The sequence below is a fragment of the Copadichromis virginalis genome, linkage group LG7 (assembly GCF_057382275.1).
Source record: "Copadichromis virginalis isolate Kocher_CV1m ecotype Utaka linkage group LG7, C_Virginalis_male_GT1.1, whole genome shotgun sequence".
Taxonomy (NCBI): domain Eukaryota; kingdom Metazoa; phylum Chordata; class Actinopteri; order Cichliformes; family Cichlidae; genus Copadichromis; species Copadichromis virginalis.
The window spans coordinates 64,328,526-64,341,415 of record NC_140624.1 but is presented as its reverse complement, the minus strand read 5'-3'; the positions used below and the strand labels follow the sequence as shown (position 1 = coordinate 64,341,415).

The 12,890-nt window shown below is 40.5% G+C and overlaps 2 protein-coding genes across 2 annotated transcripts in view; one reads left to right on the top strand and one right to left on the bottom strand.

Moving 5' to 3' along the window:
• Positions 1–12,890, bottom strand: part of spon1b (spondin 1b) — a 134,569-nt gene that overhangs the window by 14,613 nt on the left and 107,066 nt on the right. Inside the window, exons 9-11 of the mRNA XM_085464736.1 lie at positions 12,123–12,263; positions 9,961–10,036; positions 6,942–7,124 (exon numbers count right to left, since the gene is read on the bottom strand). Coding sequence (XP_085320862.1) covers positions 6,942–7,124; positions 9,961–10,036; positions 12,123–12,263 — 400 coding nt within the window. The remainder of the gene's footprint in view (positions 1–6,941; positions 7,125–9,960; positions 10,037–12,122; positions 12,264–12,890) is intronic.
• On the top strand, positions 2,331–5,334 carry LOC146706544 (uncharacterized). The gene is made up of 2 exons (XM_085465093.1): positions 2,331–2,621; positions 3,227–5,334. The coding sequence occupies exons 1-2, from the start codon at positions 2,552–2,554 to the stop codon at positions 5,332–5,334; spliced, it is 2,178 nt and encodes a 725-aa protein (XP_085321219.1). The 5' UTR covers positions 2,331–2,551.

Below are 12,890 nucleotides of genomic sequence, written 5' to 3'. Positions count from 1 at the left end.
AGTTCAAAAATTACACTTTAGCATCTTTAATAAATTTTAATAATTTTAACAACTGAATGAAATTTCAAAATTGTGGTTAACCTGAAATCTCTATTCAAACTTTTGGACCCAAGAAAGTCGCAAACTAAATACCATTTGGCCTTATAAATACACTATCAGCATTATTAGTGCCATTTTACATACTGGGGATCTTAACACCTGACAAATTTATATTTATTTATTATTACAGATCGTAATTTATGTTGATAACTTGGTTAAAAGATGCTTAAAGGATTTGTGAATGTGTTCACTGCAGTAGTACATTTAGTTGAAGATCAGATTGAAACTGAGATTTGAGCCGATTTATGTCACTCAAGGAATTAACAGCAACTTTTAATTTATTTTACACTAGGGGGCAGCAGGAAGACACAAACAATGCTGATTTGGCTTGTGGCAAACTTACTAGTCATAATAACGTACCTTTTTGAAATGAAACAAGGGTCGAGAATATAACAATAAACACAAAAATAAACAGACATTATATAACAGAAATGTTTTTTAATTTTTTAAATCTTTTGTTTCTGTTGTACTGGCTTAAAGGACCAATAACAAGATCATACTGGAAGCCAGAAGTCCAAAACTCTAAAAGCACATTTTTAAGAGGGAGTTCATTTAGTTGTGTTGCACAGATACTTAAACAGTCCTCCAGTTGTTCTTATTAGCTTTAACAGAACAATTTAAGCTTGTTTTGACGTGTGCTGCATGTGTTTGGAAAGAATATAGACATTTAATTATTCTGCTGTCACAGCATGTGGGCAGACGTGTCAAAAACAGATGGACGATGTTTAATTAAAATGCCTAATTTACTGTATAAGAAGGTATTTAATTAAAAGTAATGGTGTCACAATTTAAAGACATTAAAGAAATCTAAATTAGTGCCACTCAAGAGTTGCTCTTAACTTTTACAGTAGGAGAAAACAAATAAATGAAATAAATGTCTATTTTCCACACTGTGAAGGACATCTTTTTTTTACTTCTGAATTTGTATTTTAGATCATTTTTATAATGTTATTTGTAGAATTGTAGAATCAGGGCTCTTTAGTAGGTAAAAATCTTCTCTTTTGGCCGTCCTAAGAAGGAATTCAAAAGCAGTTACTTTAAATTTAATAAGGAAGATGAAAAATGATGTGCATTTGCATTTTGTCAGGGTTATTAGAGGTCCTTCTACACAACTGTATAAATATTATTTAAATGGACTGATTCTTATATAGCGCTTTTTTACTCTCCCGGAGTGCACAAAGTGCTGTATACAACATGCCACATTCACCCAATCACACAAGTACTGTCTCTAAACTGAGTGCTTTTCTAACAACATTCGCACACATTCACAGTCCGATGGATGCATCGGAGAGCAACTTGGGGTTAGTATCTTGCCCAAGGACACTTGACATGCAGACTGGAGGAGCCAGGGATCGAACCACCAAGCTTCCAATCAGTATTTGACCTGCTCCTGAGCTACAGTCACCCGATATTTACTGAAATAAATCTGGCTGAGAAATCTTAATCTCTTCTAAAGCCTCCATTATTAATGCAGACAAAACTTCAACAGCCCTCAATCCTATGGACAATCTGTAGAGAGAGCTGAAGCAACATAAAAGATTTAGAGACCTTCTATAAAGAGGAGTGTGCCAGAACCCCTCCTGGTTTCCTGCCACCATTTGCTAGTAGGGATGGGTACCGGTATCCGGTGCCATTATGGCACCGGTTCTGACATAAACGGTAGTAACCAGACCGAAAAGCAGCGCACATTTCAGTGCTTTATTTCGGTGCTTTTTTTTCCTGAGCTGTGATACACTTCAGATTCTAGCCAATCATTTTACGTTTCCAAGTATAGTAGGCGGGCCCCGGTGCGTAGGTTCTTTTAGAGCAGAGCTACAGATTAAAAATGCCCAAGGCGAAGTGGTCAAAAGTCTGGCTGTACTTCACAGCAAAAGATGCAAACTCTGCAGCCTGCAACAAGTGCTTTAAGCTGATACTGTGATACTGTGCAAAGGAGGTAACTGATGAAACACCTGGCAACGCATAGCGTTTTTTTTTTTTAAAGCCGAGAAATGCGCCGTACCTACTGCTGGTGTGGTGCCTGTTATCGGACCCGGAGTTAGCAACATCCCCCAAGAACCCGAAGAGTAGAGTCCTGGCCCCTAGCCCTGCCAGTGTAGCAGAAATGATGATGATGGCAGCAGCCGTTCTTCTCTGCGTGAGTAGCTTAATGTTGTTTTGTGTAATTTACGTTGAGTAGGCTAACCACGTTATTACATTAATGTATCGTTAGCTTCATAGCATAAGTGCCTAAGTCATTTTTTGGTCAAATTGAGATTTTTGCCTAACTTTACTCCCCTACCACTGCTGCATCATCCTGTCCGTCTGCCTATGTCATTGGCCAATCACAACACTCATAAGAGTCAAAAAACATACTTGCCTAAGTCATTCATTTGACTTAGGCAGTTTTACCATTGGACTTAGGCAGTTTTGCTACAATCAATTTGACTTAGGCAGTTTTGATGTATGCAAAATGGCTGATAAGAAGAAGAGGTTGACCGCAAGTGAAGCCCTTGCTCTTCTTTTTGATTCATTTACATCTGGTAAAAGTTCATATTTTTTTAGTTTTTTGGTCACTAAATGTATTTTCATTCAATCAAAGAGGTTATGACCATGTTAAAAGATTACTTTTTTGTTGCAAACAAAGTATGATGGCTAGCTAACATTAGCGTTAGTAGTGTAGCATTAGCATAGTAATGTAGTACAAGCTAGCAGCTAGCTAACAGCAGCATGCTACCAGAGTAAATCTTTGGCAATTTCAAAGGCAATTTGAGCATTTTCAGCAAGTTTGCAAATTATATTATGTTTCAAACATTTGCTTTTTATTAGGAGGAGAGTCTAAGGACGGGGGACGCCCTGGGTTCATTGTTAATTGTTAAATTGGACTTTATATTGACTGTGTTCAAATGACTGATACTGGTTGAACTCTATTGCCAGTAATATTCATGTAGCCCTTTGAGGCGACTGTTGTTGTGATTTTGGGCTATACAAAAATAAATTGATTTGATTTGATATTAATAGTACAAATTGATTTTTTTTTTTTTTTTTACATAGCAGACATTTTGACTACACAAGTAGATTTAGATGTCATCTTGATTTACCATTTTAAGATACTCCAACAGCATTTTATTTTCTGTTGTATCATCAGGAAAGGAAGTTGATGTGAACTTAGAGGAGTTGGTGGATATAGATGAGGGAGAAGGAGGAAATTATGTTGATATGGGGCAACAGACTGATAAGCAGCCAGAGGAAGGAGAGGAAGATGAAGGAGAGGAAAAGAAAGGGGAAGGAGAGAAAGATGAAGGAGAAGAAAAGGAAGGGGAAGGAGAGGAAAAGGAAGGAGAAGGAGAGGAAGATGAAGGAGAGGAAAAGAAAGGGGAAGGAGACGAAGATGAAGGAGAAGAAAAGGAAGGGGAAGGAGAGGAAAAGGAAGGAGAAGGAGAGGAAGATGAAGGAGAGGAAAAGAAAGGGGAAGGAGACGAAGATGAAGGGGAGGAAGAGGAAGGAGGGGAGGTGGAAGCAGAGGAAGAGGAAGCCAGTCCAACCCCCAGCACTTCTGCTGTTCGTCACAAGCGTCCACTGCCCCATACGTGGAAGAAAAATGTCATCAAAGAAAAGCGTCTGAAGGGAGAGAATTACAAGAATACAATGGGACAGGAGAGACCACCAAAGGCCATGGGCCCACCATGCACATCACAGCACTGCTTCAAGTCAACGAAAAGAAGTTGTGAGCTACTGACTGAAGTTGAGAGAAGAGGAATCTTCAACAATTTCTGGTCCATGCCTTCCTGGGAGACACGCAAGGTGTATATCCAGACTGTTGTTGAAAATGTGCCCATAAAACAGAAGAAAGGTGGTGTTGATTCAAGGAGAACAACATCTCTGCTATACCACCTGCAACTCTCAGATAGATGCAAAATACCTGTGTGCAAAAATCTTTTCTGTTCCACACTTGGTATTGCCCTGAGAACCATTGGATCATGGTTAACTGCAGGCATGAAACCCAACACTCATACCCAGCCCAACCCCAAGATCAACAAGACTGGTCCTCATATGCCAATATCAGATGGAGACCAGGCCTTCCTGAAAGAGTGGCTCTCTGGAATACCTACAGTCCCATCCCATTACTGCCGCCAGGTTCCCTCTTATCAGAACAAGAAGTTCCTGGAGCCAGGAACAGTTTTGAGAGAGCTTCACAAGGAATACCAGAATGCTGCCAATGAGAATGGAAAGCGTGCTGTGAGTGAGACATACTTTCGGAAGGTTTTTGGAGAGCAGGATTACTCTGTGTTCATTCCAAAAAAAGACCAATGTGACATCTGTGTAAGCGCCAAGGTAGGAAATACAGATGAGGATGCTCTTGCTACACACTTGAGATTGAAGAGTCAGGCTCAAGCTGAAAAGGCTGCAGACAAAAATGAATCCAGTGACACACTTTCAGTGTGGACAATGGACCTTCAACGCGTTCTTCTTTGCCCCCAGACAAAAGCAAGTACAATGTACTACAAAACTAAATTACAGATGCACAACTTTACCTGCTTCAACATGAACAACAGAGATGGGTACTGTTATGCTTGGGAAGAACATGAAGGCTCCCTCAGCAGTGAGGTTTTTGCACATCTGCAGTCCAACCACTTTGAGTCTGTCCTACAGGCCAACAGAAACATTGAGAAAGTCATTGTCTGGAGTGATGGCTGCGGGTATCAGAACCGGTGTGCTACCATCAGCAACGCCTACCTTTACCTGGCCATGAAGCATGGTGTCAGCATTGAGCAGAAATTTCTAGTTGCAGGCCACACACAGATGGAGTGTGACTCCATGCACAGTCTAATTGAACGGCGCATTGTGCAAGACATTTACACTCCACGAGATTACGTTGTCATCTTTGAGGCTGCACGCATTAATCCATCGCCATACAGGGTGACTCAACTATACCACAATGACTTCATGAAGTTATCTGGCACCTATGTCACCAATATTCGACCCGGCAAAAAAGTTGGGGACCCCACAGTCCATGACCTCCGGGCTTTGCAGTACTTGACTGATGGACGGATCAGGTACAAGCTGGATTTTGAATCTGACTGGGAAGACCTGCCTCGGCGCATCAGCATACCCGACAACAAGCCATTCAAGTGGATCCCACTCTTTCCTGCTCAGTTGCCCATCACCCTGAGGAAATACAGTGACTTACAGTCAATGAAAAATGTACTACCAAGAGTGGCCCACAAGTACTATGATGATCTTCCTCATCAGTAGTATACATAGCCTACCAAATAGTACACACACACACACGCACGCACACACACACACACACACACACACGCGCACACACACACACCCGCACACGAAGAGAAAGAGAGAGAAGAGAGAGACAAACACACACAGACAGATACAAACACACATAGACACACGCACACCTCTTTTATGAGCCTACAGGCCTCCTCTGCAAATTAATGGGTGGGTGAGGTGAAGTGAGTAAGTCTCCTTACTCTAGCTGCCATTTTGTGATTAAAATTGAAAAGTTACAGTGTGTTATGGTTACATTATAGTATGTCATGTTCATTTTATAGTTTGAAGAAAAACTGCCTAAGTCATAGGCATAATCTGCCTAAGTCACTTTTATTAGACAAAAGAAATGATGTTGGGTTTTGTTCTTTTTCCATACTTTTCCTCACATATACTTAAATGTTCTGTGAAAATATCAATTAAAAATATGCATGTGATATTTAGAAAATTTGTTTTTTCTTGTTTTCCGAAAACACAAAAAAATGACTTGGGCAATTATGCTATCAAGCTAACGGTATGTAAGGTGAACTAGCAAACACCATCGAAGTTACATGCGGCTGTCTTCTTGTTTGATGGCAGATACTCCCTTCACCCTGGCCAAAAAGGCTAAAATGACCAAAGAAAAAGTGGAAAACAGCTAAACATGAGAGGTTTTTGGACAAAGTTTGTGTTTTTTCCATTGTTTAAGCACTGCTTCCAGCCAAGAGTGATACAATATGTGCCCTCTAGCTGCAGAAAAGGCTAACATTGTTATCTTTTTACAAAAAAACAGCTAAACATAAGACGTTTTAGAACAAAGTTTGTGTTCTCCATTCTTTAAGCACCGGTTCGAGCACCATTTAACCACCGGCACTGTTTCAAAAGTACCGGTTTGGTACTGGTATCAGATAAAACCTAAACGATACCCATCCCTATTTACTAGTTATGCTTTGCTTGGGGATCTTATTTCACTTAATGACATGCAAATCAATTTAAAACTTTTATGTAATCTATTCTGGGCCATAGAATGAAACTACCATAAAGTAGTATTAAGTAGCAGCCAGGTGCTGCTAATCAAATGCGCCTGATTAACTGATCATCAGTAAGTGTGATGATCTCTATAAAAGCTAAAGCTTTTGCAGTTTGCTGGTGTGAAGAATTTAAGGGTGTGTTGACGCAATGCTACAATCTTCCCAGGTATTCACGTCCTTGCAAATTCACTCCAAGGTCGGAGCGGTGCTCAGAGAAACCACAAGAAAACTTAAGCACTACATCTCAAACTTAAATATTCTCAGCTGTTTCTTTCGATTGTGGTATTATGTGTTGCTTTTAGGGATTCTTTTTAACCTACTTTACTTTGTTAGATTCGGTTCAAGTGACAGTAATCAGTCTTAGGTGCAGCTAGTGAAAGTAAGAAAAAAAGTGGTTAGTCACATTTAATTCATGAGTTAACAAATTACTTTTATCACACAGAGCCAGGTAGGCTTGAATAATGTTCTTCCCTTAATAAATGAAACTGCCATTTAAAAACTGCAGAGTGTATTTGCATGAGTTATCTGTCAAATAATACCTGTGTGTGTCTGTGTGTGTGTGTTTACCCTCTCTGCTGCATCCTGGGCCCATGCAGGGCTGGAAATCTTGAGTGTGGGGACACGGCACGCTGAGATCCAGCTGGGCCTTCAGCATCCTTTGTCTCATCCGGCGACCTTTTTCACATGTAGAGCTGCTACAAGCTGACCAGGGAGACCATCCTGAGTAGATGCACGTCTCAGGTGTGTCATCTACGAGAGAAAGATCGGGATGACTGGGAGAAGAATAATTTCATTTTTTTCAGCAAATAAATTTTCTTTTGCAAAACTTAATTTTCCCTTTCACTCCAGCAAAGTTGCTGAAGTCATTTGTCACATGCAGTGGGAGGGGTGAGGGATGAGGGACTGCACTGACATTGATTGTATAAAAACTGCATCCAAAGGTGATTACCACAGGTAGTCGACCACAAGAGGCCACAAAGTGACATCTGAGGGGGAGAGAAAGGAGCTGAAGGGAGAAGCTGGAGAGGAGTGTGATTTGTGAATGTCCTGTCCAATTATCAGTGATAGCAGAGCTATAAGAAGTAGCAGGGGTACTGGCTTCAATTAATAATGCTCCCTCAGGGCTTCAGAAAGGCAGAGAAAATGAGACGAGAGGCGAGAGAGAATATACTGCCAGGCCACAGAGACAAACGTGAGTGGGTCCAATTCTCTGGGATAAAGTGTAATGACAGGAGAATGAGGGAAGAAAGGAACTGCCAACACTAAGCGGAAGGTAAGAGGAGCGTTGAGCTGATGTGTAAGCGAAAGCGTCAAAGCTTCAGGTGGACCTGGGGGATCAGCCCAAATAGATACTCGTCTCTGTAGTGTCATCTCATGCAGAGATAAGGGAGAAAGCGAGGACAGGTAGCGGAACAGAGGAGGGGAAAGAAGCAAATGGCTCATGACTGACTGAGGAAGACATTCATTAGGTGGCAGAATTCTGCTGTGTGGGCAAAAACCTTCCCTCTTCTCAAAGCCACTTCTAGTAGAAATAGGCTAAAACATCTACGTGCAGCATAAACAATGTCATGCGACAACCCATATATGGGCTAAAAACCGTTAAACCATTAAAAAACAGGATTTAAAAAACAGGTTACAGCAGGCAGTAACCTCTGGATCTGAAAAACTGCTTCAGTGTCTACAAACATGTGTCAGTCCTTACAGACTGCCATTTAAAACAGCACTGAAAACATATTTACAGCCTCCTTTCTGTAATTTCCTCCTTAATAACTGTACACTGGGTGGAAAAAAAGAAACACCCTCCGTGCAGCCATTCATCTAGATCTCATTTTGATTGACGGGCATCTCAAATTTGAAAGTGGAAGTCATTTTTTTATACAACTTTTATTAGTCTCTCACATCGTTGAGGAGAAATTTTGGCCCACTCTTCTTTACAAAGTTGAGTCAGTCATTTGATGTGGACTGGGACAGAGGTGGACTGGGGACAACCTCTCAGTTGTGGTCCCCACCCCTTACTTTAGTGGTCCGGTCAAATTTGACCAGTTTGTTTTAATAGCTCTTAAATTAGCATAACAAACATTTTTCACCACCAAATTCAGTTCAGTGGGTCTTTCATTTGGTCGTTCAGTTCCCATTCATTTCCTATGAACACCACAGATGCAACAAGGTTGATTAAAACACTCAAAATTCAACAAAAGGGGGGTGATCATCACTTTTTTAAATGTTCAAGTGCAAAGTGTGCAGGATGTCATAAGGCCTTGAGGCAATCAGACGTAAAACACAATATTTATGAGTGTTTTAATTTGTAAATCTATTAGATTTGACCCAAACATGACAGGTACCACAGGCATCTGTGTACCATCACAGCACTTCAATTTAGGTCTGGACTTCGATTGGGTAATTGAATTCTTTGTCAGCTATTGTGTTGTAAATTTGCTGCTGTGTCTGGGATCATTGTCCTGTTTGGAACAAGCTGTTGGACAGATGGCCTCATATTTGACTCTGGAATACTTTGGCGTCCAGAGGAATTTATGTTCAATGACTGCAAGCTGCCCAGGTCGTGTGGTTACAAAAGAAGCTCAAATCATCACCCCTCCACCACCGTGCTGACAGTTGATACTAAACATTTCTGCTGAAATGATGTGTTTGGGTTGCTCCAAACGTGGTGCTGTGCATTCTGGCCAAATATCTCTACTTTGGTCTCATCTGTCCAAAGGACATTGTTACAAAACGCTTGTGGTTTGTCCAGATGCTGATGTTTCTTTTTCCTACTATCATGAACTTTAAGATTTAACATCCAGACTGAGTCCTGTAGAGTCTGAATTAAAACAAAAACCTGTGCTTTTACAGAGGAAGGCAAACCTCGTGATCAGGTTGATTTAAATAGCAACACCTTGCTTCTACTTATCATCTTAATTCTCCTTCTTAACAATTTGTAGAAGACGCAACAGAGTCCTGTGAAAACTTTTTCACATAACTGTCTTTTCTATAAAGTTTAATGGTTGAATAAAAATAGAACTACTGTCATAACCGTCATAATGAACGTCTTATGACTTTATGCCAAACAGTTAACTCTCACAAACAGCTTTCATGTGCAGAGCCTCAGCCATCAGTGTCCAGACTGAAAGCATCTCTGCTGCATCACAGAATATCAGGTATGTTTGATAAGGGCAGGGCTTGCTCCAGACGCAACTGTGGGGGTCTGGAGCTGTGGGGCGCCCACCTGCACACAGCAGGGTGGAGACAAAGCCCTGGCAGATGTGTGTTATGACTGTGTGACCTTCCATCTGAGTCTCAGATGATACCAGTTGTGTCTGTAATGAGCTGTGCGTGCGTCCTTGATAATCTGAAGACACTGAATCCCTATTGTGGCTGCTCATTTTGCCAGGAACAAGGTTTAATAGTTAAATTAAAAGTTTTGCGAACAAAGAGGCAAGTTCAAAGCACAGGAATGCAATATCTTATAATCATGGGGTTTGAATAATTAGTTAAACACTGAGGCTCTCAGGTAATCTACTATGTCTTGTTTGGGGTCTTTCCCTGAACAACTTTAATTAGGAAAGAATGTATGTGAGTGTGTGTTTACCTGTCTCCTTCTCCTCTTGTCCGATATCTGCTACTATGTCATCTATGGTGTCGGGGACCACATTACACTGCTCCCCCTGTGCACACGAGGAAAGATGTGACCACACACTTAAACACTATCAAAAGCATGTTGACAAAGCGTGACTTTGAGACTTTATTTCTGAAGTTAAAAATAGTAGTTTAACATAGGATGAATAACACTAATTTAAGGCAGACCGCTTATTCATTTACCCTTTTTTCTGCTGTGTATGTACGTACTATATGAATTTTAAATAATAAATTACTTCAAAGTACTTCATTTCAAAAAGTTTTTCTACAGTTGGCTCTCTATGATCTCAGTGAGATCTCACACTTACAGCCGCCCACCTACTCCTGAAATCTTTTGTTTATGAGGGCCAGCCAATCAGGAAAAAGGTTGGCCTAAAGGGAGGGAAAAGGAGCTAAAACAAGGTCCAGCAAAGGTCCCTGTAATTAGGGATAATTTTAATTGTCATGCATAGATACTTCAGTATCTTCACTGCAGTGAAGTATCTTTGCATGGGAATGTAAAGATGCTTTATGATACTTCAAAAAGCAGTGGAAAAACTGCATGGGTCACATGAGGCAAGACTAGTACCTGTGCTGGTGAGCTAATTTGCAAGCAGGTTTGTCATCTGCTGACCTTCACTGGCTTTGCTAACCATTATTACAACACAAACTCAGATTCTAACAAATCCCACAATTAACATAAAAAGCTCACTGATGGCTGTGTGTGTGTGTGACTGGCATTTTTATTAGTCAGATTCAAAACTTTTTTTATGTTAACTTTAAAGTTTAACCATCTACAGCAGGTGTCAAACTCTGGCCCGCGGGCCAAATTTGGCCCGCAGCCTAATTACATTTGGCCCGCGAAGCCACACCAAATTACTATTAGAGCTGGCCTACTGGTATTATACAGCTAATATTTATATTGTTTAGTATTAAGCTTTGTTTGTTCCATATTCAGTTTTCCAGCAAAACTTATTTGAGTCCATAAGAAAAGATTCATTCTTATATCTGGAGGGAGATTTTTTTTTTTCAATAAATATTAATGTTAGCCCGCGACTTTGTTCCAGTTTTGAATTTTGGCCCACTGTGTATTTGAGTTTGACACCCCTGATCTACAGCAAAGGCATCAACCACAGTAGAATTTCACATAATTTCCTATGAATTAAACTGTGTGCCTTTATTTGTGGTTGGGATTCAAATTTCCCTTATTTCAACATGAAATAAGTTAGGCGTGAAAGTACACATAAAATAGTACACGTAAAATAGTACACGTAAAATAGTACACAAAATAGTACATGTAAAATAGTACACGTAAAATAGTACACATAAAATAGTACATGTAAAATAGATAAGAGCCAAAGTCAAAATCGCTATTGGCATTGTTAGGATGCCTGGGTCGTTGACCCAGGGTATTTGAGTTTATTATATTATTTATACTTTTTAGTCTTTGGTTTCTTTAAGTTCTGTCTTATGGTTTATGTCTCTGTCTTCTTTAGTTGCTCTGTCTCCCCTATCACCTGTATCCCCTTGTCTAGTTCGCGTCTCTGTGTATCCTTAGTTCCTATATCCCCGTGTTCAGTCAGTGTTTGTGTCTGTCCTGGTCCCACGTCTCTGTTCCCTCTGTAGTGCCTGCATGTGAGTCTGTGTTATGTGTTTCCTGTTTTACTTTGAAGGTCTCTGTCTTATCTCAGTGTGTTCAGTTTACGCTTCCTTTTGTCTCGTCAGTTCTGATTTGCCCCAGCTGTGTTTCCCTCCTGTTACCCATTCCCTGATTGCTCCCTCTGTGTACTTAAGCCCTGTGTTTCTCTATGTCAGTGTCGCGATCTACCGTTTACCAAGCTGTGTGTTCTGTCAGTCCTCCGGTGTTAGTTTATTTTGATTGTTTCCAGTTATGTTATATTTGAGTTTAACATTAAAGCGGTTTTGAGTTCACATCTGTCTCGGGAGTCTGCACCTTGGGTCCTATCCCTGTCCGCACACAGCCCTCACCTAACAGGCATCTGTTTCTGCCAAATTTTTATATTAAACAACAGTGTAAGAATCGGTCCCTTTAAGGTCTCACCACAGTAAAAAGCTGCAATGTATAGTTGTGTTTATTTGAAGCCCTAAACACATTCACACAGATGAAATTTTTACCTTTCTAGCAATGCGTTCCACCACTACCCTGGCCACAGGGGTGATTGCTCCGCCCTCTGGGTCATAGAACGGGCTCTGGAGGTGGTCCAAACTGGTCAGAGGTCGGATCTTCTCCTGAGGAACGGTGGGCTTGTTTGGTGACTAAAAGAGGCAGAAGAAAGGGTGTCGATGAGCTTATAAGGTGTTTAACATGAACTATAAAAAATAATAAAGCATTTATATTATAAGTGATAAAATACATGTACACGCTGACAAACCTAATGATATTAATTTCTATTATGTTTTAGATGTTTTATTGGTTTAAACATTATATAGATTGCTGCATCCCTCTTTTATGCTTTTAGTAATCTCTCTGGGCAAAAATATTCCACCATAGCAAAACTAGACAGATGCTATCGCCCAACTAAAGGCAGACCTGCTATACTGAAATCCCAATCAAAGGGCTCTTACTTTTCACTTTTATCTCCCTAGGTAGATGTCACAGAGTTTCAACGTGAATCTAAAGGTGAATCAGCTCTGACGGCTCTTTAACAATCAGGGGAAAGCGGACGTGTCCAAATAATATGCAATGGCTAAAGAACGGGTCGTGAACTGAAAGAGAGCTATTCACACTCTCCCATATTAGGATTGAGCACAGCACTTGGTCTAAGAAGAGATGGTGTCCTAGAGGAAAACATCTGCTCTCCTATATTGTGCATCCAAAATGCCAGAAAGAAGAGAGTCCCAGTCCTCCACTGAGGAATGGTTAGAGTAATTAAAGTTAAACAG

Coding starts and splice junctions, on each gene's coding strand:
- LOC146706544 (XM_085465093.1), top strand. CDS start 2,552: ATGGCTGATAAGAAGAAGAGGTTGACCGCAAGTGAAGCCCTTGCTCTT. Junction 2,622..3,226: donor TTTTGATTCATTTACATCTG/GTAAAAGTTCAT, acceptor TTGTATCATCAG/GAAAGGAAGTTGATGTGAAC.